This window comes from Salvelinus fontinalis, chromosome 12 (genome assembly GCF_029448725.1).
Source record: "Salvelinus fontinalis isolate EN_2023a chromosome 12, ASM2944872v1, whole genome shotgun sequence".
Classification (NCBI taxonomy): Eukaryota; Metazoa; Chordata; class Actinopteri; order Salmoniformes; family Salmonidae; genus Salvelinus; species Salvelinus fontinalis.
Window position 1 is genome coordinate 56,209,571 of NC_074676.1, and position 27,804 is coordinate 56,237,374.

At 42.4% G+C, this 27,804-nt stretch overlaps 1 protein-coding gene across 1 annotated transcript; it reads right to left on the bottom strand.

The window, feature by feature from the left end:
* Positions 1 to 67: 67 nt before the first annotated feature.
* LOC129867620 (lipoma-preferred partner homolog) lies at positions 68 to 27,804 on the bottom strand. The gene is made up of 3 exons (XM_055941136.1): positions 27,632 to 27,804; positions 25,939 to 26,059; positions 68 to 9,689 (listed from the first exon to the last, which is right to left on the bottom strand). The coding sequence occupies exons 1-3, from the start codon at positions 27,769 to 27,771 to the stop codon at positions 9,561 to 9,563; spliced, it is 390 nt and encodes a 129-aa protein (XP_055797111.1). The 5' UTR covers positions 27,772 to 27,804; the 3' UTR covers positions 68 to 9,560.

Here is a 27,804-nt window from a genome sequence, read left to right on the forward strand (position 1 = left end):
CACACACACACACACACACACACACACACACACACACACACACACACACACACACACACACACACGGGGCTGTTGCAAAGCTTTTATTGAAGGAATTGGATTTAACATGACAAGATGTTCCTGCCAAAGGTCCAATGTAATGTAGCGTACAATGTGTACAGCCAATAAGACGTGGCGTACAATGTGTACAGCCAAAAAATTAGGGTGTAATTAACTTTAGCAGCAGAGGGTCACATCGTGTTTTATTGGATTACATTACATCAATGACTATATCATCTTATCATTGGCAATTCGACGTTCCATGTGTTGCTCACGCACGTATCCAGCGGTGGCTGGTGTCACTATAAATCGGAGGATGGGCCCGTGGTAACGTCTGGAACCGGATGAAATGGATCGGTATCAAAGACACTCCAAAACACGCGGTTTCCATTTGTCTGACGCTATATTCCATTTACACCGTTCCAGCCATTTACTACGACCCGTCCTCCCATCACCAGCCTCCTCTGTCCGTATCACACATCACCACTCATGATATTTCAGAGTGCTAAATAGTACCTGTTAGACATGGAAAGGTACGACATTACTGTAGATGACACAGAGCGTCTGCCCCAAAGGGTATCCTATGCCCTCTATCGTCCACTACTTCAGAGCAGGACCCTTAGAGATCTAGTCCAAAAGTAGTGCACTACATAGGGTATAGGGCACCATTTGGGACACAGTACAAGCTGTGCTACAGGCATGGAGAATGTAGCCAAAGACAATTTGCAGCAAAAAAAAAATACAAAATTAAAAAAGTGGCTGTTGTTGACAACAGAAATACAATGGAATGGAAGAATGTACGTAACACAACACAAACACTTTCTTCCTGTCCCCTCAAGCCGTTTCTGTCACCTCATATACTTGTTTATATCAATAATTGTTTAAATGTAAAAAAAAAAAAATAGCAAAGCTTTGATGAGCAAAGGGAGGGGGACACAATGAGGCTACCGGTATATCGATCGACCTGATCGAGCCATCCGTTACTTCCTTGGTATGGTATTAGAGTAAAAATGTATTTAAATAATGTGTGACAACTGTCCATTGTGGATTAAAATACTAGTATTGGTGTCGTGGTGACGGTACAGCCTTCAGTATGGGTTCAGACCCCTCTCTACCTTGGTTAGGGCCTGGTGATGACCATACAGCCTTCAGTATGGGTTCAGACCCCTCTCTACCTTGGTTAGGGTCTGGTGATGATGGTACAGCCTTCAGTATGGGTTCAGACCCCTCTCTAGCTTGGTTAGGGTCTGGTGATGACCATACAGCCTTCAGTATGGGTTCAGACCCCCTCTCTACCTTGGTTAGGGTCTGGTGATGATGGTACAGCCTTCAGTATGGGTTCAGACCCCCTCTCTACCTTGGTTAGGGTCTGGTGATGACCATACGGCCTTCAGTATGGGTTCAGACCTCCTCTCTACCTTGGTTAGGGCCTGGTGATGACAGTACAGCCTTCAGTATGGGTTCAGACCCCTCTCTACCTTGGTTAGGGTCTGGTGATGATGGTACAGCCTTCAGTATGGGTTCAGACCCCTCTCTACCTTGGTTAGGGTCTGGTGATGATGGTACATCCTTCAGTATGGGTTCAGACCCCTCTCTACCTTGGTTAGGGTCTGGTGATGATGGTACAGCCTTCAGTATGGGTTCAGACCCCTCTCTACCTTGGTTAGGGTCTGGTGATGATGGTACATCCTTCAGTATGGGTTCAGACCCCTCTCTACCTTGGTTAGGGTCTGGTGATGATGGTACAGCCTTCAGTATGGGTTCAGACCCCTCTCTAGCTTGGTTAGGGTCTGGTGATGATGGTACAGCCTTCAGTATGGGTTCAGACCCCCTCTCTACCTTGGTTAGGGTCTGGTGATGATGGTACAGCCTTCAGTATGGGTTCAGACCCCCTCTCTACCTTGGTTAGGGTCTGGTGATGACCATACAGCCTTCAGTATGGGTTCAGACCCCCTCTCTACCTTGGTTAGGGTCTGGTGATGACAGTACAGCCTTCAGTATGGGTTCAGACCCCCTCTCTACCTTGGTTAGGGCCTGGTGATGACAGTACAGCCTTCAGTATGGGTTCAGACCCCTCTCTACCTTGGTTAGGGTCTGGTGATGACAGTACAGCCTTCAGTATGGGTTCCGACCCCCTCTCTACCTTGGTTAGGGCTTGGTGATGACCGTACATCCTTCAGCCCTACTGGATAACAATATGCTCCTATAGCGCCACTTGTTTGTATGTGAACAGATGAACTAGCCACAGACAGTTAGCACAGCCTTAGACAATCATAGGCCCAAAAAAGACACCGTACCCATCACCCAACATGCACGTTGCAACACAAAGAACAGGGCTGAGGGGGGTCTCACTGGGAAACAATAACAAGCCACGTAAGAAGGAAGTCACAATGTCAAATTATGTTTTGTTTGGCTTTTTTCACATCACGATAGAGAGAGTTATTAGAGAGAATTAGTAATTAAACGTTTATTCCAAGTACATTTAATTAAGGAATTAATTTGTGAAGATAACATAGGCCTAAAAAAAAAAGATCAACCTGCAGTACATGAGACTTGAAAATATTTCCACCACATGTTTCAAACACTCATTCGGAGTAAATGTGTCAGGGAATATCATACTCCCTTCTTGTCCCATCTACAATTCATCTAAGAGATGAGCCTACACACCACATAAAACAAATGGATGGATGTCAATGGGGTAAAAACCTATAGACGGAAACAGTGACTCACAACACAGCGTAGACCTAAAGCACGAGGATTGTTTTTGACAAAAAAAGGGGTTTCACGAAGAACTATGTGTACGGTCAAATCTGTTGAAATAGTATCTCCTTTAATAGTCAAATGTTCTCCATATCTTTAGGAATAAAATGTCAATGCAATTAATTATACAAAAACAATTACAACATCGATATGAATCTTCTTTTGTTTATTTATTTATTTTAGATCAAAAAAACAAAATAGTGAGTTTATAGCAGGAACAACTACTTCAATGTCCTATTTGAGTCAAATGAAAGATACCTTAATAGAAAATGACTCGAGTAAAAGTGAAAATCTCCCAGTTAAAATACCACTTGAGTAAAAAAGTATCTGGTTTTAAAATGTACTTCAAGTACAACGGTGGGAAAAGTACTAAACTGTTAGGATAAAGTAAAAAAGGCTATAAATCAAATTCCCGACGGCATGATATTCTCTTAAGTTTTTTAATTTACGGATAGCCGGGGGACACACTCCACCACTCTGAAGTAATTTACAAACGCACGGTGTGTGCTTAGTGGAGTGCACCAGATCAGAGGCAGTGGGGATAACCGTCTCTCGATAAAGTGTGTGAATTGGACCGTATTGCTGTCCTGCTTGAGAATGCTGAATGTAACACATACTTTTGGGTGTCAGGGGAAAATGTATGAGAGTAAAAAAGTACATTATTTTCCTTTAGGAATGTTGTGAAGTAAAAATAAAAGTTGTCAAAAATATAAATAGTAAAGTACAGATACCCCCCAAAAAACTACTTAAGTAGTACTTTAAAGTAATATTTTTTTAAAACTTACAGTACTTTAAACCACTTCGGTTCAGAAAATACTTATTTACTTAAACCAAGAAAACACACAGAGGGATAATAAATCTAACAGCTCTCTACAGGTTTGTACCTTTTGATTTGATTTGATTACCACCGTGGCCTCCAGCCAATGAATGCTGAACCAGATCGTTTTAAGGGAAAATGACAGAGATGTTTATAGCGATCACTGACAGAGATGTTTATAGCGATCACTGACAGAGATGTTTATAGCGATCACTGACAGAGATGTTTATAGCGATCACTGACAGAGATGTTTATAGCGATCACTGACAGAGATGTTTATAGCGATCACTGACAGAGATGTTTATAGCGATCACTGACAGAGATGTTTATAGCGATCACTGACAGAGATGTTTATAGCGATCACTGACAGAGATGTTTATAGCGATCACTGACAGAGATGTTTATAGCGATCACTGACAGAGATGTTTATAGCGATCACTGACAGAGATGTTTATAGCGATCACTGACAGAGATGTTTATAGTGATCACTGACAGAGATGTTTATAGCGATCACTGACAGAGATGTTTATAGCGATCACTGACAGAGATGTTTATAGCGATCACTGACAGAGATGTTTATAGCGATCACTGACAGAGATGTTTATAGCGATCACTGACAGCGATGTTTATATGTTGCAACTTGCATAACGTCTCTTTCTGCTTCTTTTCAATTTATTTCCCAGAAAGAGATTCTTATCAGCATTTCTATACGGATACTCTGTAAGAGTATCTCTTAACCTTGTGTATGGAACTGAATTACTGTAAACTCTCTAAATTAATACAGTGAACTGGGATGTGAATTACTGTAAACTCTCTAAATGAATACAGTGAACTGGGATGTGAATTACTGTAAACTCTCTAAATGAATACAGTAAACTGGGATGTGAATTACTGTATACTCTCTAAATTAATACAGTGAACTGGGATGTGAATTACTGTATAATCTCTAAATTAATACAGTGAACTGGGATGTGAATTACTGTATAAACTCTAAATTAATACAGTGAACTGGGATGTGAATTACTCTCTAAATTAATACAGTGAACTGGGATGTGAATTACTGTAAACTCTCTAAATTAATACAGCTAACTGTGATGTGAATTACTGTAAACTCTCTAAATTAATACAGTGAACTGGGATGTGAATTACTGTATGCTCTCTAAATTAATACAGTGAACTGGGATGTGAATTACTGTATAATCTCTAAATTAATACAGTGAACTGGGATGTGAATTACTGTATAAACTCTAAATTAATACAGTGAACTGGGATGTGAATTACTCTCTAAATTAATACAGTGAACTGGGATGTGAATTACTGTAAACTCTCTAAATTAATACAGCTAACTGTGATGTGAATTACTGTAAACTCTCTAAATTAATACAGTGAACTGGGATGTGAATTACTGTATGCTCTCTAAATTAATACAGTGAACTGGGATGTGAATTACTGTAAACTCTCCAAATTAATACAGTGAACTGGGATGTGAATTACTGTAAATTAATACAGTGAACTGGGATGTGAAATACTGTAAACTCTCTAAATTAATACAGTGAACTGGGATGTGAATTACTGTAAACTCTCTAAATTAATACAGTGAACTGAGATGTGCATCAAGTCAGAAAAGCATCGTAATTGGCTTAAAGAAGTACATCATTTTATTATGAATAAGATAGGCATTATTCTACTTGGCTTAAAGAAGTATATCATTGTATCATGACTGAGCGAAGTATTGAACAGACTTTGGTCTCCTTTAGTTAAGGCCTCAGAATCACCATGACAACTCATCGCCACTCCAAATCAATGCAATATTATAACTTCAAAAGGATTAAATACAGTTGAAGTCAGAAGTTTACATACACTTAGGTTGGAGTCATTAAAACTCATTTTTCAACCACTCTACAAATGTCTTGTTAACAAACTATAGTTTTGGCATGTAGGTTAGGACATCTACTTTGTGCGTGACACAAGTCATTTTTCCAACAATTGTTTACAGACAGATTATTTCACTTATACTTCACTGTATCACAATTCCAGTGGGTCAGAAGTTTACATACACTTAAATTGACTGTGCCTTTTAAACAGCTTGGAAAATTCCAGAAAATGATGTCATGGCTTTAGACATTTCGAACGTTTGACCCAAGTTAAACAATTTTAAAGGCAATGCTACCAAATACTAATTGAGTGTATGTAAACTTCTGACCCACTGGGAATGTGATGAAAGAAATAAAAGCTGAAATAAATAATTCTCTCTAATATTATTCTGACATTTCACATTCTTAAAATAAAGTGGTGATCCTAACTGACCTAGGACAGGGAATTTTTTTACTAGGATTACAAGTCAGGAATTGTGAAAAACTCAGTTGAAGTGTACTTGGCGAAGGTGTACGTAAACTTCCGACTTCTTCAACTGTACAGTACATCCTGTTTCAACAACAACACATAATTAGATGTTTGGAGGACCATCGTGATGTGTGTTTATCACTCACGGTGTTTGTTCGTTACATAGAGCAGGCTGTATGTTTGGAGGACCATCGTGATGTGTGTTTATCACTCACGGTGTTTGTTCGTTACATAGAGCAGGCTGGATGTTTGGAGGACCATCGTGATGTGCGTTTATCACTCACGGTGTTTGTTCGTTACATAGAGCAGGCTGGATGTTTGGTGGACCATCGTGATGTGTGTTTATCACTCACGGTGTTTGTTCGTTACATAGAGCAGGCTGGATGTTTGGAGGACCATCATGATGTGCGTTTATCACTCACGGTGTTTGTTCGTTACATAGAGCAGGCTGGATGTTTGGAGGACCATCGTGATGTGTGTTTATCACTCACGGTGTTTGTTCGTTACATAGAGCAGGCTGGATGTTTGGAGGACCATCGTGATGTGCGTTTATCACTCACGGTGTTTGTTCGTTACATAGAGCAGGCTGGATGTTTGGTGGACCATCGTGATGTGTGTTTATCACTCACGGTGTTTGTTCGTTACATAGAGCAGGCTGGATGTTTGCTGTGGGATCTGGGGAGTTGCTGTTCATCTGTGGTTCCGTACCAAATGGCACCCTATTCCCTTCATAGTGCACTACGTTTGACAAACGGCCCATAGAGCTCTGGCCAAAAGTAGTGCACTAGATAGAGAATAGGGTGCTATTTATGACGCATTCTCAGCATTCGAAGAAAAAAAAACATAAAACAACGTTTCTTATAAAAACTGACAACCCGTTCCTCTCTCCTTATAGACAAGAGGTGTGATGAAAATGGATTCCGGCAGGCAGAGCATTCAGCTAACTCAGCTGTTAAGAGTTCAGAGGTCACGGCTTAGGAACCAGCTGTTAAGAGTTCAGAGGTCACGGCTTAGGAACCAGCTGTTAAGAGTTCAGAGGTCACGGCTTAGGAACCAGCTGTTAAGAGTTCAGAGGTCACGGCTTAGGAACCAGCTGTTAAGAGTTGAGAGGTTACGGTTTAGGAACCAGCTGTTAAGAGTTGAGAGGTCACGGCTTAGGAACCAGCTGTTAAGAGTTGAGAGGTCACGGCTTAGGAACCATCTGTTAAGAGTTGAGAGGTCACGGCTTAGGAACCATCTGTTAAGAGTTCAGAGGTCACAGCTTAGGAACCATCTGTTAAGAGTTCAGAGGTTACGGTTTAGGAACCAGCTGTTAAGAGTTGAGAGGTCACGGCTTAGGAACCATCTGTTAAGAGTTGAGAGGTCACAGCTTAGGAACCATCTGTTAAGAGTTCAGAGGTTACGGTTTAGGAACCAGCTGTTAAGAGTTGAGAGGTCACGGCTTAGGAACCAGCTGTTAAGAGTTGAGAGGTCACGGCTTAGGAACCAGCTGTTAAGAGTTCAGAGGTTACGGTTTAGGAACCAGCTGTTAAGAGTTGAGAGGTCACGGCTTAGGAACCAGCTGTTAAGAGTTGAGAGGTCACGGCTTAGGAACCAGCTGTTAAGAGTTGAGAGGTCACGGCTTAGGAACCAGCTGTTAAGAGTTGAGAGGTCACGGCTTAGGAACCAGCTGTTAAGAGTTGAGAGGTCACGGCTTAGGAACCATCTGTTAGAGTTGAGAGGTCACGGCTTAGGAACCATCTGTTAGAGTTGAGAGGTCACGGCTTAGGAACCATCTGTTAGAGTTGAGAGGTCACGGTTGAGAGGCTTGGTCCACTCTCTGTATACATTAAGCCAGGGCTGGGGTCAATTCCATTTCAATTCCAGTCAATTCAGGAAGTACACTGAAATTCCAATTCGCTTCAATGTTTTTCAATGAGGAACATTTGGAATTGGGAGTTTGTTTTACATCCTGAATTGACTGGAATTTAAAAAGGTCAGTCAGCCAGTCAGCCAGTCAGTCAGTCAGCCAGTCAGTCAGCCAGTCAGCCAGCCAGTCAGCCAGCCAGCCAGCCAGCCAGCCAGTCAGCAAGCCAGCAAGCCAGCCAGGCAGTCAGCCAGTCAGTAAGTCAGCCAGCCAGCCAATCAGTCAGCCAGTCAGCCAGCCAGTCAGTAAGTCAGCCAGCCAGTCAGTAAGTCAGCCAGCCAGTCAGTAAGTCAGTCAGCCAATCAGTCAGTCAGTCAATCAGTCAGCCAGTCAGCCAGCAAGCCAGCCAGTCAGCCAGTCAGTAAGTCAGCCAGCCAGCCAGCCAGTCAGTCAGCCAATCAGTCAGTCAGCCAGTCAGTAAGTCAGCCAGCCAGCCAGCCAGTCAGTCAGCCAGTCAGTCAGCCAGCCAGCCAGCCAGTCAGTCAGTCAGCCAGTCAGTCAGCCAGCCAGCCAGTCAGTCAGCCAGCCAGTCAGCCAGTCAGCCAATCAGTCTCTTCTCCACGTGTTGAATATCTTCTATTATAAACTGGGTGTTTCCAGCCCTGAATGCTGATTGGCTGACAACCAGACCGTATACCACAGGTATGACAAAACATTTTATTTTTACTGCTCTAATTACATTGGTAACCAGTTTATAATAGCAATAAGACACCTCGGGGATTTGTGGTATATGGCCAATATACCACACCCCAGTCATGCTTTATGGCTTAATTAAGTACTGTGAAGATGTTAAACAGGCCAGAGATCAGAGAGACCAGATCAGCTCGGGCATATTGGAATGAAGGACCGCGGAGACGTCACAAATGACAGCCTATTCCCTATTACAGTACACTATTGTAAACCATGGCCCAAAGTACTAGACTTGTATATAGGGAATAGGCTACCAATTGGTCCGCACCCATGACATGACAGGACAGGAGACAATCTGCTAGTCAACTAGGAGAAACAACAGCAATAAAAATGAGGAAGAAATCAAAGATGTACACTGACTGTACTGTGTATCTCTCTGAATAAGGGGTGTCTACTGACTGTACTGTGAATCTCTCTGAATAAGGGGTGTCTACTGACTGTACTGTGAATCTCTCTGAATAAGGGGTGTCTACTGACTCTACTGTGAATCTCTCTGAATAAGGGGTGTCTGCTGACTCTACTGTGAATCTCTCTGAATAAGGGGTGTCTACTGACTGTACTGTGAATCTCTCTGAATAAGGGGTGTCTACTGACTCTACTGTGAATCTCTCTGAATAAGGGGTGTCTGCTGACTCTACTGTGAATCTCTCTGAATAAGGGGTGTCTGCTAGGCGACTACAATGTCAAAGAGTAAATGCAAGTAGAGGGAACAGGCATTAATAATAATATAATAATAACGACAGCAATAAAGGTATCAACAGGCTGACGATCGTACCGAGACTGTCAACATTTCAGGGACATCACATCCTCGTTTCTCCCCATTAGCAATTTCATAATATTCATAGATGCGTGCGTGTGTGTGTGTGTGTGTGTGTGTGCGTGTGGGTGTGTGTGTGTGTGTGTGTGTGTGCGTGTCGGGCTGAAGGGCAGCCAGCCAGGCAGTAGAGGTGACCGGGCTGGACCGGGGGAGCGCTTAGCGGGAAGCGGGGTAGCAGGGCTGGGGGCTCAGAGGTCAGTGGTAGCCTTGGCGGTGAGGGCCTGGATACGACTGGTGTTACAGCTCTTACAGAGGACATGGCCGTCCAGAGGGTAACAGCCCTGGTTGTCCCCCTCAGACAGCAGAGAACCACAGTCCTGCAGGGGAGGGACACACACAGACAGGCAGACACGTGAGAGACACACACAGACAGGCAGACACGTGAGGGACACACACAGACAGGCAGACACGTGAGGGACACACACAGACAGGCAGACACGTGAGGGACACACACAGACAGGGAGACACGTGAGAGACACACACAGACAGGCAGACACGTGAGGGACACACACAGACAGGCAGACACGTGAGAGACACACAGACAGGCAGACACGTGAGAGACACACACAGACAGGCAGACACGTGAGAGGCACACACAGACAGGCAGACACGTGAGAGACAGACACAGACAGGCAGACACGTGAGAGACAGACACAGACAGGCAGACACGTGAGAGGCACACACAGACAGGCAGACACGTGAGAGACAGACATCTGTCACCATGCTCTACCAAACATTACACATGGCTGATATACACAGAGTTGACCAAACATCTTTCCATGACAGACTGACCAGGTGAATCCAGGTGAAAGCTATGATCCCTTATTGATGTCACCTGTTAAATCCACTTCAATCAGTGTAGATGAAGGGGAGGAGACAAGTTAAAGAAGGATTTTTAAGTCTTGAGTCCACGACCCGATGAATTGAGGCTGTTCTAATGTCAAGCAGGGGGGCAACTCAATATTAGAAAGGTGTCCCTAATGTTTGGTATACTCTGTGCAGTTCATGAAGTACATACAGTACAATTACACAAAACACACACCTCACAGAGGTAACACTGTATAGTAGATACACACCTCACAGAGGTAACACTGTAGATACACACCTCACAGAGATAACACTGTATAGTAGATACACACCTCACAGAGGTAACACTGTATAGTAGATACACACCTCACAGAGGTAACACTGTATAGTAGATACACACCTCACAGAGGTAACACTGTATAGTAGATACACACCTCACAGAGGTAACACTGTATAGTAGATACACACCTCACAGAGGTAACACTGTATAGTAGATACACACCTCACAGAGGTAACACTGTATAGTAGATACACACCTCACAGAGGTAACACTGTATAGTAGATACACACCTCACAGAGGTAACACTGTATAGTAGATACACACCTCACAGAGATAACACTGTATAGTAGATACACACCTCACAGAGATAACACTGTAGATACACACCTCACAGAGGTAACACTGTATAGTAGATACACACCTCACAGAGGTAACACTGTATAGTAGATACACACCTCACAGAGGTAACACTGTAGATACACACCTCACAGAGGTAACACTGTAGATACACACCTCACAGAGGTAACACTGTATAGTAGATACACACCTCACAGAGGTAACACTGTAGATACACACCTCACAGAGATAACACTGTATAGTAGATACACACCTCACAGAGGTAACACTGTATAGTAGATACACACCTCACAGAGGTAACACTGTATAGTAGATACACACCTCACAGAGGTAACACTGTATAGTAGATACACACCTCACAGAGGTAACACTGTATAGTAGATACACACCTCACAGAGGTAACACTGTATAGTAGATACACACCTCACAGAGGTAACACTGTATAGTAGATACACACCTCACAGAGGTAACACTGTATAGTAGATACACACCTCACAGAGGTAACACTGTATAGTAGATACACACCTCACAGAGATAACACTGTATAGTAGATACACACCTCACAGAGATAACACTGTAGATACACACCTCACAGAGGTAACACTGTATAGTAGATACACACCTCACAGAGGTAACACTGTATAGTAGATACACACCTCACAGAGGTAACACTGTAGATACACACCTCACAGAGGTAACACTTTATAGTAGACACACACCTCACAGAGGTAACACTGTAGATACACACCTCACAGAGGTAACATTATAGATACACACCTCACAGAGGTAACACTGTAGATACACACCTCACAGAGGTAACACTGTATAGTAGATACACACCTCACAGAGGTAACATTATAGATACACACCTCACAGAGGTAACACTGTAGATACACACCTCACAGAGATAACACTGTATAGTAGATACACACCTCACAGAGATAACACTGTAGATACACACCTCACAGAGGTAACACTGTAGATACACACCTCACAGAGGTAACACTGTAGATACACACCTCACAGAGGTAACACTGTAGATACACACCTCACAGAGGTAACACTGTAGATACACACCTCACAGAGATAACACTGTATAGTAGATACACACCTCACAGAGGTAACACTGTAGATACACACCTCACAGAGGTAACACTGTATAGTAGATACACACCTCACAGAGGTAACACTGTATAGTAGATACACACCTCACAGAGGTAACACTGTATAGTAGATACACACCTCACAGAGGTAACACTGTAGATACACACCTCACAGAGGTAACACTGTAGATACACACCTCACAGCGGTAACACTGTAGATACACACCTTACAGAGGTAACACTGTAGATACACACCTCACAGAGGTAACACTGTATAGTAGATACACACCTCACAGAGGTAACACTGTATAGTAGATACACACCTCACAGCAGTAACACTGTATAGTAGATACACACCTCACAGCGGTAACACTGTAGATACACACCTTACAGAGGTAACACTGTATAGTAGATACACACCTCACAGAGGTAACACTGTATAGTAGATACACAACTCACAGAGGTAACACTGTATAGTAGATACACACCTCACAGAGGTAACACTGTATAGTAGATACACACCTCACAGAGGTAACACTGTAGATACACACCTCACAGAGGTAACACTGTATAGTAGATACACACCTCACAGCAGTAACACTGTATAGTAGATACACACCTCACAGAGGTAACACTGTATAGTAGATACACACCTCACAGAGATAACACTGTATAGTAGATACACACCTCACAGAGGTAACACTGTAGATACACACCTCACAGAGGTAACACTGTATAGTAGATACACACCTCACAGAGGTAACACTGTATAGTAGATACACACCTCACAGAGGTAACACTGTATAGTAGATACACACCTCACAGAGGTAACACTGTAGATACACACCTCACAGAGGTAACACTGTAGATACACACCTCACAGAGGTAACACTGTATAGTAGATATACACCTCACAGAGATAACACTGTATAGTAGATATACACCTCACAGAGGTAACACTGTATAGTAGATATACACCTCACAGAGATAACACTGTATAGTAGATACACACCTCACAGCGGTAACATTATAGATACACACCTCACAGAGGTAACACTGTATAGTAGATACACACCTCACAGAGATAACACTGTAGATACACACCTCACAGAGGTAACACTGTATAGTAGATACACACCTCACAGAGGTAACACTGTATAGTAGATACACACCTCACAGAGATAACACTGTAGATACACACCTCACAGAGGTAACACTGTATAGTAGATACACACCTCACAGAGATAACACTGTAGATACACACCTCACAGAGGTAACACTGTAGATACACACCTCACAGAGGTAACACTGTATAGTAGATACACACCTCACAGAGGTAACACTGTATAGTAGATACACACCTCACAGAGGTAACACTGTATAGTAGATACACACCTCACAGAGGTAACACTGTATAGTAGATACACACCTCACAGAGGTAACACTGTATAGTAGATACACACCTCACAGAGGTAACACTGTATAGTAGATACACACCTCACAGAGGTAACACTGTAGATACACACCTCACAGAGGTAACACTGTAGATACACACCTCACAGCGGTAACACTGTAGATACACACCTTACAGAGGTAACACTGTAGATACACACCTCACAGAGGTAACACTGTATAGTAGATACACACCTCACAGAGGTAACACTGTATAGTAGATACACACCTCACAGCAGTAACACTGTATAGTAGATACACACCTCACAGCGGTAACACTGTAGATACACACCTTACAGAGGTAACACTGTATAGTAGATACACACCTCACAGAGGTAACACTGTATAGTAGATACACAACTCACAGAGGTAACACTGTATAGTAGATACACACCTCACAGAGGTAACACTGTATAGTAGATACACACCTCACAAAGGTAACACTGTAGATACACACCTCACAGAGGTAACACTGTATAGTAGATACACACCTCACAGCAGTAACACTGTATAGTAGATACACACCTCACAGAGGTAACACTGTATAGTAGATACACACCTCACAGAGATAACACTGTATAGTAGATACACACCTCACAGAGGTAACACTGTAGATACACACCTCACAGAGGTAACACTGTATAGTAGATACACACCTCACAGAGGTAACACTGTATAGTAAATACACACCTCACAGAGGTAACACTGTATAGTAGATACACACCTCACAGAGGTAACACTGTAGATACACACCTCACAGAGGTAACACTGTAGATACACACCTCACAGAGGTAACACTGTATAGTAGATATACACCTCACAGAGATAACACTGTATAGTAGATATACACCTCACAGAGGTAACACTGTATAGTAGATATACACCTCACAGAGATAACACTGTATAGTAGATACACACCTCACAGCGGTAACATTATAGATACACACCTCACAGAGGTAACACTGTATAGTAGATACACACCTCACAGCGGTAACATTATAGATACACACCTCACAGAGGTAACACTGTATAGTAGATACACACCTCACAGAGATAACACTGTAGATACACACCTCACAGAGGTAACACTGTATAGTAGATACACACCTCACAGAGGTAACACTGTATAGTAGATACACACCTCACAGAGATAACACTGTAGATACACACCTCACAGAGGTAACACTGTATAGTAGATACACACCTCACAGAGATAACACTGTAGATACACACCTCACAGAGGTAACACTGTAGATACACACCTCACAGAGGTAACACTGTATAGTAGATACACACCTCACAGAGGTAACACTGTATAGTAGATACACACCTCACAGAGGTAACACTGTATAGTAGATACACACCTCACAGAGGTAACACTGTATAGTAGATACACACCTCACAGAGGTAACACTGTATAGTAGATACACACCTCACAGAGGTAACACTGTATAGTAGATACACACCTCACAGAGGTAACACTGTATAGTAGATACACACCTCACAGAGGTAACACTGTATAGTAGATACACACCTCACAGAGGTAACACTGTATAGTAGATACACACCTCACAGAGATAACACTGTATAGTAGATACACACCTCACAGAGATAACACTGTAGATACACACCTCACAGAGATAACACTGTATAGTAGATACACACCTCACAGAGATAACACTGTAGATACACACCTCACAGAGGTAACACTGTATAGTAGATACACACCTCACAGAGGTAACACTGTATAGTAGATACACACCTCACAGAGGTAACACTGTAGATACACACCTCACAGAGGTAACACTGTATAGTAGACACACACCTCACAGAGGTAACACTGTAGATACACACCTCACAGAGGTAACATTATAGATACACACCTCACAGAGGTAACACTGTAGATACACACCTCACAGAGGTAACACTGTATAGTAGATACACACCTCACAGAGGTAACATTATAGATACACACCTCACAGAGGTAACACTGTAGATACACACCTCACAGAGATAACACTGTATAGTAGATACACACCTCACAGAGATAACACTGTAGATACACACCTCACAGAGGTAACACTGTAGATACACACCTCACAGAGGTAACACTGTAGATACACACCTCACAGAGGTAACACTGTAGATACACACCTCACAGAGGTAACACTGTAGATACACACCTCACAGAGATAACACTGTATAGTAGATACACACCTCACAGAGGTAACACTGTAGATACACACCTCACAGAGGTAACACTGTATAGTAGATACACACCTCACAGAGGTAACACTGTATAGTAGATACACACCTCACAGAGGTAACACTGTATAGTAGATACACACCTCACAGAGATAACACTGTAGATACACACCTCACAGAGGTAACACTGTAGATACACACCTCACAGAGGTAACACTGTATAGTAGATACACACCTCACAGAGGTAACACTGTATAGTAGATACACACCTCACAGAGGTAACACTGTATAGTAGATACACACCTCACAGAGGTAACACTGTATAGTAGATACACACCTCACAGAGGTAACACTGTATAGTAGATACACACCTCACAGAGGTAACACTGTATAGTAGATACACACCTCACAGAGGTAACACTGTATAGTAGATACACACCTCACAGAGATAACACTGTATAGTAGATACACACCTCACAGAGATAACACTGTAGATACACACCTCACAGAGATAACACTGTATAGTAGATACACACCTCACAGAGATAACACTGTAGATACACACCTCACAGAGGTAACACTGTATAGTAGATACACACCTCACAGAGGTAACACTGTATAGTAGATACACACCTCACAGAGGTAACACTGTAGATACACACCTCACAGAGGTAACACTGTATAGTAGACACACACCTCACAGAGGTAACACTGTAGATACACACCTCACAGAGGTAACATTATAGATACACACCTCACAGAGGTAACACTGTAGATACACACCTCACAGAGGTAACACTGTATAGTAGATACACACCTCACAGAGGTAACATTATAGATACACACCTCACAGAGGTAACACTGTAGATACACACCTCACAGAGATAACACTGTATAGTAGATACACACCTCACAGAGATAACACTGTAGATACACACCTCACAGAGGTAACACTGTAGATACACACCTCACAGAGGTAACACTGTAGATACACACCTCACAGAGGTAACACTGTAGATACACACCTCACAGAGGTAACACTGTAGATACACACCTCACAGAGATAACACTGTATAGTAGATACACACCTCACAGAGGTAACACTGTAGATACACACCTCACAGAGGTAACACTGTATAGTAGATACACACCTCACAAAGGTAACACTGTAGATACACACCTCACAGAGGTAACACTGTATAGTAGATACACACCTCACAGCAGTAACACTGTATAGTAGATACACACCTCACAGAGGTAACACTGTATAGTAGATACACACCTCACAGAGATAACACTGTATAGTAGATACACACCTCACAGAGGTAACACTGTAGATACACACCTCACAGAGGTAACACTGTATAGTAGATACACACCTCACAGAGGTAACACTGTATAGTAAATACACACCTCACAGAGGTAACACTGTATAGTAGATACACACCTCACAGAGGTAACACTGTAGATACACACCTCACAGAGGTAACACTGTAGATACACACCTCACAGAGGTAACACTGTATAGTAGATATACACCTCACAGAGATACCACTGTATAGTAGATATACACCTCACAGAGGTAACACTGTATAGTAGATATACACCTCACAGAGATAACACTGTATAGTAGATACACACCTCACAGCGGTAACATTATAGATACACACCTCACAGAGGTAACACTGTATAGTAGATACACACCTCACAGAGATAACACTGTAGATACACACCTCACAGAGGTAACACTGTATAGTAGATACACACCTCACAGAGGTAACACTGTATAGTAGATACACACCTCACAGAGATAACACTGTAGATACACACCTCACAGAGGTAACACTGTATAGTAGATACACACCTCACAGAGATAACACTGTAGATACACACCTCACAGAGGTAACACTGTAGATACACACCTCACAGAGGTAACACTGTATAGTAGATACACACCTCACAGAGGTAACACTGTATAGTAGATACACACCTCACAGAGGTAACACTGTATAGTAGATACACACCTCACAGAGGTAACACTGTATAGTAGATACACACCTCACAGAGGTAACACTGTATAGTAGATACACACCTCACAGAGGTAACACTGTATAGTAGATACACACCTCACAGAGGTAACACTGTATAGTAGATACACACCTCACAGAGGTAACACTGTATAGTAGATACACACCTCACAGAGGTAACACTGTATAGTAGATACACACCTCACAGAGATAACACTGTATAGTAGATACACACCTCACAGAGATAACACTGTAGATACACACCTCACAGAGATAACACTGTATAGTAGATACACACCTCACAGAGATAACACTGTAGATACACACCTCACAGAGGTAACACTGTATAGTAGATACACACCTCACAGAGGTAACACTGTATAGTAGATACACACCTCACAGAGGTAACACTGTAGATACACACCTCACAGAGGTAACACTGTATAGTAGACACACACCTCACAGAGGTAACACTGTAGATACACACCTCACAGAGGTAACACTGTATAGTAGATACACACCTCACAGAGGTAACATTATAGATACACACCTCACAGAGGTAACACTGTAGATACACACCTCACAGAGATAACACTGTATAGTAGATACACACCTCACAGAGATAACACTGTAGATACACACCTCACAGAGGTAACACTGTAGATACACACCTCACAGAGGTAACACTGTAGATACACACCTCACAGAGGTAACACTGTAGATACACACCTCACAGAGGTAACACTGTAGATACACACCTCACAGAGATAACACTGTATAGTAGATACACACCTCACAGAGGTAACACTGTAGATACACACCTCACAGAGGTAACACTGTATAGTAGATACACACCTCACAGAGGTAACACTGTATAGTAGATACACACCTCACAGAGGTAACACTGTATAGTAGATACACACCTCACAGAGGTAACACTGTAGATACACACCTCACAGAGGTAACACTGTAGATACACACCTCACAGCGGTAACACTGTAGATACACACCTTACAGAGGTAACACTGTAGATACACACCTCACAGAGGTAACACTGTATAGTAGATACACACCTCACAGAGGTAACACTGTATAGTAGATACACACCTCACAGCAGTAACACTGTATAGTAGATACACACCTCACAGCGGTAACACTGTAGATACACACCTTACAGAGGTAACACTGTATAGTAGATACACACCTCACAGAGGTAACACTGTATAGTAGATACACAACTCACAGAGGTAACACTGTATAGTAGATACACACCTCACAGAGGTAACACTGTATAGTAGATACACACCTCACAGAGGTAACACTGTAGATACACACCTCACAGAGGTAACACTGTATAGTAGATACACACCTCACAGCAGTAAAACTGTATAGTAGATACACACCTCACAGAGGTAACACTGTATAGTAGATACACACCTCACAGAGATAACACTGTATAGTAGATACACACCTCACAGAGGTAACACTGTAGATACACACCTCACAGAGGTAACACTGTATAGTAGATACACACCTCACAGAGGTAACACTGTATAGTAGATACACACCTCACAGAGGTAACACTGTATAGTAGATACACACCTCACAGAGGTAACACTGTAGATACACACCTCACAGAGGTAACACTGTAGATACACACCTCACAGAGGTAACACTGTATAGTAGATATACACCTCACAGAGATAACACTGTATAGTAGATATACACCTCACAGAGGTAACACTGTATAGTAGATATACACCTCACAGAGATAACACTGTATAGTAGATACACACCTCACAGCGGTAACATTATAGATACACACCTCACAGAGGTAACACTGTATAGTAGATACACACCTCACAGAGATAACACTGTAGATACACACCTCACAGAGGTAACACTGTATAGTAGATACACACCTCACAGAGGTAACACTGTATAGTAGATACACACCTCACAGAGATAACACTGTAGATACACACCTCACAGAGGTAACACTGTATAGTAGATACACACCTCACAGAGGTAACACTGTATAGTAGATACACACCTCACAGAGATAACACTGTAGATACACACCTCACAGAGGTAACACTGTAGATACACACCTCACAGAGGTAACACTGTATAGTAGATACACACCTCACAGAGGTAACACTGTATAGTAGATACACACCTCACAGAGATAACACTGTATAGTAGATACACACCTCACAGAGATAACACTGTATAGTAGATATACACCTCACAGAGGTAACACTGTATAGTAGATACACACCTCACAGCGGTAACATTATAGATACACACCTCACAGCAGTAAAACTGTATAGTAGATACACACCTCACAGAGGTAACACTGTATAGTAGATACACACCTCACAGAGATAACACTGTATAGTAGATACACACCTCACAGAGGTAACACTGTAGATACACACCTCACAGAGGTAACACTGTATAGTAGATACACACCTCACAGAGGTAACACTGTATAGTAGATACACACCTCACAGAGGTAACACTGTATAGTAGATACACACCTCACAGAGGTAACACTGTAGATACACACCTCACAGAGGTAACACTGTAGATACACACCTCACAGAGGTAACACTGTATAGTAGATATACACCTCACAGAGATAACACTGTATAGTAGATATACACCTCACAGAGGTAACACTGTATAGTAGATATACACCTCACAGAGATAACACTGTATAGTAGATACACACCTCACAGCGGTAACATTATAGATACACACCTCACAGAGGTAACACTGTATAGTAGATACACACCTCACAGAGATAACACTGTAGATACACACCTCACAGAGGTAACACTGTATAGTAGATACACACCTCACAGAGGTAACACTGTATAGTAGATACACACCTCACAGAGATAACACTGTAGATACACACCTCACAGAGGTAACACTGTATAGTAGATACACACCTCACAGAGGTAACACTGTATAGTAGATACACACCTCACAGAGATAACACTGTAGATACACACCTCACAGAGGTAACACTGTAGATACACACCTCACAGAGGTAACACTGTATAGTAGATACACACCTCACAGAGGTAACACTGTATAGTAGATACACACCTCACAGAGATAACACTGTATAGTAGATACACACCTCACAGAGATAACACTGTATAGTAGATATACACCTCACAGAGGTAACACTGTATAGTAGATACACACCTCACAGCGGTAACATTATAGATACACACCTCACAGAGGTAACACTGTATAGTAGATACACACCTCACAGAGGTAACACTGTATAGTAGATACACACCTCACAGAGATAACACTGTAGATACACACCTCACAGAGGTAACACTGTATAGTAGATACACACCTCACAGAGGTAACACTGTATAGTAGATACACACCTCACAGAGGTAACACTGTATAGTAGATACACACCTCACAGAGGTAACACTGTATAGTAGATACACACCTCACAGAGATAACACTGTAGATACACACCTCACAGAGGTAACACTGTAGATACACACCTCACAGAGGTAACACTGTATAGTAGATACACACCTCACAGAGATAACACTGTATAGTAGATACACATCTCACAGAGGTAACACTGTAGATACACACCTCACAGAGGTAACACTGTATAGTAGATACACACCTCACAGAGGTAACACTGTATAGTAGATATACACCTCACAGAGATAACACTGTATAGTAGATATACACCTCACAGAGGTAACACTGTATAGTAGATATACACCTCACAGAGATAACACTGTATAGTAGATACACACCTCACAGCGGTAACATTATAGATACACACCTCACAGAGATAACACTGTAGATACACACCTCACAGAGGTAACACTGTATAGTAGATACACACCTCACAGAGGTAACACTGTATAGTAGATACACACCTCACAGAGATAACACTGTAGATACACACCTCACAGAGGTAACACTGTATAGTAGATACACACCTCACAGAGATAACACTGTAGATACACACCTCACAGAGGTAACACTGTATAGTAGATACACACCTCACAGAGATAACACTGTAGATACACACCTCACAGAGGTAACACTGTATAGTAGATACACACCTCACAGAGGTAACACTGTATTGTAGATACACACCTCACAGAGGTAACACTGTATAGTAGATATACACCTCACAGAGGTAACACTGTAGATATACACCTCACAGAGGTAACACTGTAGATACACACCTCACAGAGGTAACACTGTAGATATACACCTCACAGAGGTAACACTGTATAGTAGATACACACCTCACAGAGATAACACTGTATAGTAGATACACACCTCACAGAGATAACACTGTAGATACACACCTCACAGAGGTAACACTGTAGATACACACCTCACAGAGATAACACTGTATAGTAGATACACACCTCACAGAGGTAACACTGTATAGTAGATACACACCTCACAGAGGTAACACTGTATAGTAGATACACACCTCACAGAGGTAACACTGTAGATACACACCTCACAGAGGTAACCCTGTATAGTAGATACACACCTCACAGAGGTAACACTGTATAGTAGATACACACCTCACAGAGGTAACACTGTATAGTAGATACACACCTCACAGAGGTAACACTGTATAGTAGATACACACCTCACAGAGGTAACACTGTATAGTAGATACACACCTCACAGAGGTAACACTGTATAGTAGATACACACCTCACAGAGGTAACACTGTATAGTAGATACACACCTCACAGAGGTAACACTGTAGATACACACCTCACAGAGGTAACACTGTAGATACACACCTCACAGAGGTAACACTGTAGATACACACCTCACAGAGGTAACCCTGTATAGTAGATACACACCTCACAGAGGTAACACTGTAGATACACATCTCACAGAGGTAACACTGTATAGTAGATACACACCTCACAGAGGTAACACTGTAGATACACACCTCACAGAGGTAACACTGTAGATACACACCTCACAGAGGTAACACTGTATAGTAGATACACACCTCACAGAGGTAACACTGTAGATACACACCTCACAGAGGTAACACTGTATAGTAGATACACACCTCACAGAGGTAACACTGTAGATACACACCTCACAGAGGTAACACTGTAGATACACACCTCACAGAGATAACACTGTATAGTAGATACACACCTCACAGAGGTAACACTGTATAGTAGATACACACCTCACAGAGGTAACACTGTATAGTAGATACACACCTCACAGAGGTAACACTGTAGATACACACCTCACAGAGGTAACACTGTATAGTAGATACATACCTCACAGCAGTAACACTGTATAGTAGATACACACCTCACAGAGGTAACACTGTATAGTAGATACACACCTCACAGAGGTAACACTGTAGATACACACCTCACAGAGGTAACACTGTATAGTAGATACACACCTCACAGAGGTAACACTGTATAGTAGATACACACCTCACAGAGATAACACTGTAGATACACACCTCACAGAGGTAACACTGTATAGTAGATACACACCTCACAGAGATAACACTGTAGATACACACCTCACAGAGGTAACACTGTATAGTAGATACACACCTCACAGAGATAACACTGTAGATACACACCTCACAGAGGTAACACTGTATAGTAGATACACACCTCACAGAGGTAACACTGTATTGTAGATACACACCTCACAGAGGTAACACTGTATAGTAGATATACACCTCACAGAGGTAACACTGTAGATATACACCTCACAGAGGTAACACTGTAGATACACACCTCACAGAGGTAACACTGTAGATATACACCTCACAGAGGTAACACTGTATAGTAGATACACACCTCACAGAGATAACACTGTATAGTAGATACACACCTCACAGAGATAACACTGTAGATACACACCTCACAGAGGTAACACTGTAGATACACACCTCACAGAGATAACACTGTATAGTAGATACACACCTCACAGAGGTAACACTGTATAGTAGATACACACCTCACAGAGGTAACACTGTATAGTAGATACACACCTCACAGAGGTAACACTGTAGATACACACCTCACAGAGGTAACCCTGTATAGTAGATACACACCTCACAGAGGTAACACTGTATAGTAGATACACACCTCACAGAGGTAACACTGTATAGTAGATACACACCTCACAGAGGTAACACTGTATAGTAGATACACACCTCACAGAGGTAACACTGTATAGTAGATACACACCTCACAGAGGTAACACTGTATAGTAGATACACACCTCACAGAGGTAACACTGTATAGTAGATACACACCTCACAGAGGTAACACTGTAGATACACACCTCACAGAGGTAACACTGTAGATACACACCTCACAGAGGTAACACTGTAGATACACACCTCACAGAGGTAACCCTGTATAGTAGATACACACCTCACAGAGGTAACACTGTAGATACACATCTCACAGAGGTAACACTGTATAGTAGATACACACCTCACAGAGGTAACACTGTAGATACACACCTCACAGAGGTAACACTGTAGATACACACCTCACAGAGGTAACACTGTATAGTAGATACACACCTCACAGAGGTAACACTGTAGATACACACCTCACAGAGGTAACACTGTATAGTAGATACACACCTCACAGAGGTAACACTGTAGATACACACCTCACAGAGGTAACACTGTAGATACACACCTCACAGAGATAACACTGTATAGTAGATACACACCTCACAGAGGTAACACTGTATAGTAGATACACACCTCACAGAGGTAACACTGTATAGTAGATACACACCTCACAGAGGTAACACTGTAGATACACACCTCACAGAGGTAACACTGTATAGTAGATACATACCTCACAGCAGTAACACTGTATAGTAGATACACACCTCACAGAGGTAACACTGTATAGTAGATACACACCTCACAGAGGTAACACTGTAGATACACACCTCACAGAGGTAACACTGTATAGTAGATACACACCTCACAGAGGTAACACTGTAGATACACACCTCACAGAGGTAACACTGTATAGTAGATACACACCTCACAGAGGTAACACTGTAGATACACACCTCACAGCAGTAACACTGTATAGTAGATACACACCTCACAGAGGTAACACTGTATAGTAGATACACACCTCACAGAGATAACACTGTATAGTAGATACACACCTCACAGAGGTAACACTGTAGATACACACCTCACAGAGGTAACACTGTAGATACACACCTCACAGAGGTAACACTGTATAGTAGATACACACCTCACAGAGATAACACTGTATAGTAGATACACACCTCACAGAGATAACACTGTAGATACACACCTCACAGAGGTAACACTGTATAGTAGATACACACCTCACAGAGGTAACACTGTATAGTAGATACACACCTCACAGAGGTAACACTGTATAGTAGATACACACCTCACAGAGGTAACACTGTATAGTAGATACACACCTCACAGAGGTAACACTGTATAGTAGATACACACCTCACAGAGGTAACACTGTAGATACACACCTCACAGAGGTAACACTGTATAGTAGATACACACCTCACAGAGGTAACACTGTATAGTAGATACACACCTCACAGAGATAACACTGTATAGTAGATACACACCTCACAGAGGTAACACTGTATAGTAGATACACACCTCACAGAGGTAACACTGTATAGTAGATACACACCTCACAGAGGTAACACTGTAGATACACACCTCACAGAGGTAACACTGTATAGTAGATACACACCTCACAGAGGTAACACTGTATAGTAGATACACACCTCACAGAGGTAACACTGTATAGTAGATACACACCTCACAGAGGTAACACTGTATAGTAGATACACACCTCACAGAGGTAACACTGTAGATACACACCTCACAGAGGTAACACTGTAGATACACATCACAGAGATAACACTGTAGATACACACCTCACAGAGGTAACACTGTAGATACACACCTCACAGAGGTAACATTATAGATACACACCTCACAGAGGTAACACTGTAGATACACACCTCACAGAGGTAACACTGTAGATACACACCTCACAGAGGTAACACTGTAGATACACACCTCACAGAGGTAACACTGTATAGTAGATACACACCTCACAGAGGTAACACTGTATAGTAGATACACACCTCACAGAGGTAACACTGTAGATACACACCTCACAGAGGTAACACTGTATAGTAGATACACACCTCACAGAGATAACACTGTAGATACACACCTCACAGAGATAACATTATAGATACACACCTCACAGCGGTAACACTGAACGTGGAAGTCTCGATCCAAGGCGACGATACGAACAGTCTCTTCCTGGCCTGGAGCTGGCATGATGGGCTCAGAACACACACAGCAACGAGGGGCAAACTTCCTAATGGGGGAGACAGAGGAGAGAGACAGAAAAAGAGAGACAGGGAAGACAGAGAGAGAGACAGAGACCAGAGACAGAGAGATGAGAGACAGGGAAGACAGAGAGAGAGACAGAGACCAGAGACAGAGAGATGAGAGACAGAGAAGACAGAGAGAGAGACAGAGAGACAGAGAGAGAGAGAGACAGAGATGAGAGACAGAGACCAGAGACAGAGAGATGAGAAACAGAGAGAGAGAGACAGAGAAGAGAGACAGAGACAGAGACGAGAGAGAGGCCCAGAGAGCCCCAGGACAGTAACACAATTAGACCTAAGCAAACTGGAATGTTATTTGGCTCTAAACAGACAGTACACAATAGCAGAATACCTGACCACTGTGACTGACCCAAAATTAAGAAAATCCTTGACAATGTAGAGACTCAGTGAGCATAGCCTTGTAATTGAGAAAGGCCACCGAAGGCCCACAACACGAGGTGGAAACTGAGCTGCACTTCCTAACCTCCTGCCCAATGTAACACCATATTATAGACACATATTTCCCTCAGATTACACAGATCCACAAAGAATTCGAAAATTTTGATAAACTCCCATATCTACTGGGTGAAATACCACAGTGTGACATCACAGCAGCAAGATGTGTGACCTGTTGCCACAAGAAAAGGGCAACCAGTGAAGAACAAACACCATTGTAAATACAACCCATATTTATGCTTATTTATTTTCCCTTTTGTACATCGTTACAACACTGTATATAGACATAGTATGACATTTGAAATGTCTTTATTCTTTTACATTTTTTTGTTTATTTCCCTTGTTTACTATTCCACTTGTTAACTTCCTGTCTATTTCACTTGCTTTGGCAATTTAAACATATGTCTCCCATGCCAATAAAGCCCTTTGAATTGAATTGAGAGAGAAAGAGATACAAATACTACTGATCTTCAAGCCTCATTGAACTAAAGTCATATAGGAAACTCCTACTGGAGGAACAGGCCTCTCTAACAAGAACACCCATGAGGAAGTGAAGACAGAGGTTTCTGCTCCTATCAGGTGATTGGACGTGAGGCCCAATGAACGGCTCAGAACCAGGAAGTGAACCAGGAAGTGAGGTAGGTGGTGGCTTGGTGATTGGCTCAGAAGCAGGAAGTGAGGTGGGTGGTGGCTTCGTGAGATTACAGCTCAGGCAGTGAAAAAAAAAAGCCTAATCTGTTCTTCAACACAGAGATTGCTTTGTTGAGGTCAGACTTGTGATGAGGAATTGACCCACAGGGGTACGCTACACGACTCCTGTACTTACTGAATGTGAGGTAGTGAGAGTGACATTTGTACTTCTGTTTCTCTCCTCATAAACTAGGCATTAATTTATAGCCTATTTATGACCTATTAACATACTTGTGTGTGTGTGCGTGTGTGTGTGTGTGTGTGTGTGTGTGTGTGTGTGTGTGTGTGTGTGTGTGTGTGTGTGTGTGTGTGTGTGTGTGTGTGTGTGTGTGTGTGTGTGTGTGTGTGTGTGTCGATGGTAATGTGCGGGGGGAGCGTGTGTCCGTCCGTGTGAGTTGGCGGCAGCCCCTTACTTGTGGAAGTCGTCGATGCAGTGGATGTGGTTGGCAGCGTCCACGGTGAACGGGATACCGTCCAGGCTGCGTTGACACACCACACAGGTGAAGCAGTGGGGGTGGTAGGCCTTCCCTGTCGCCCGCAGGATACGCTCCATGATGGGTTTACTGCAGATGTTACAGGACTCCAG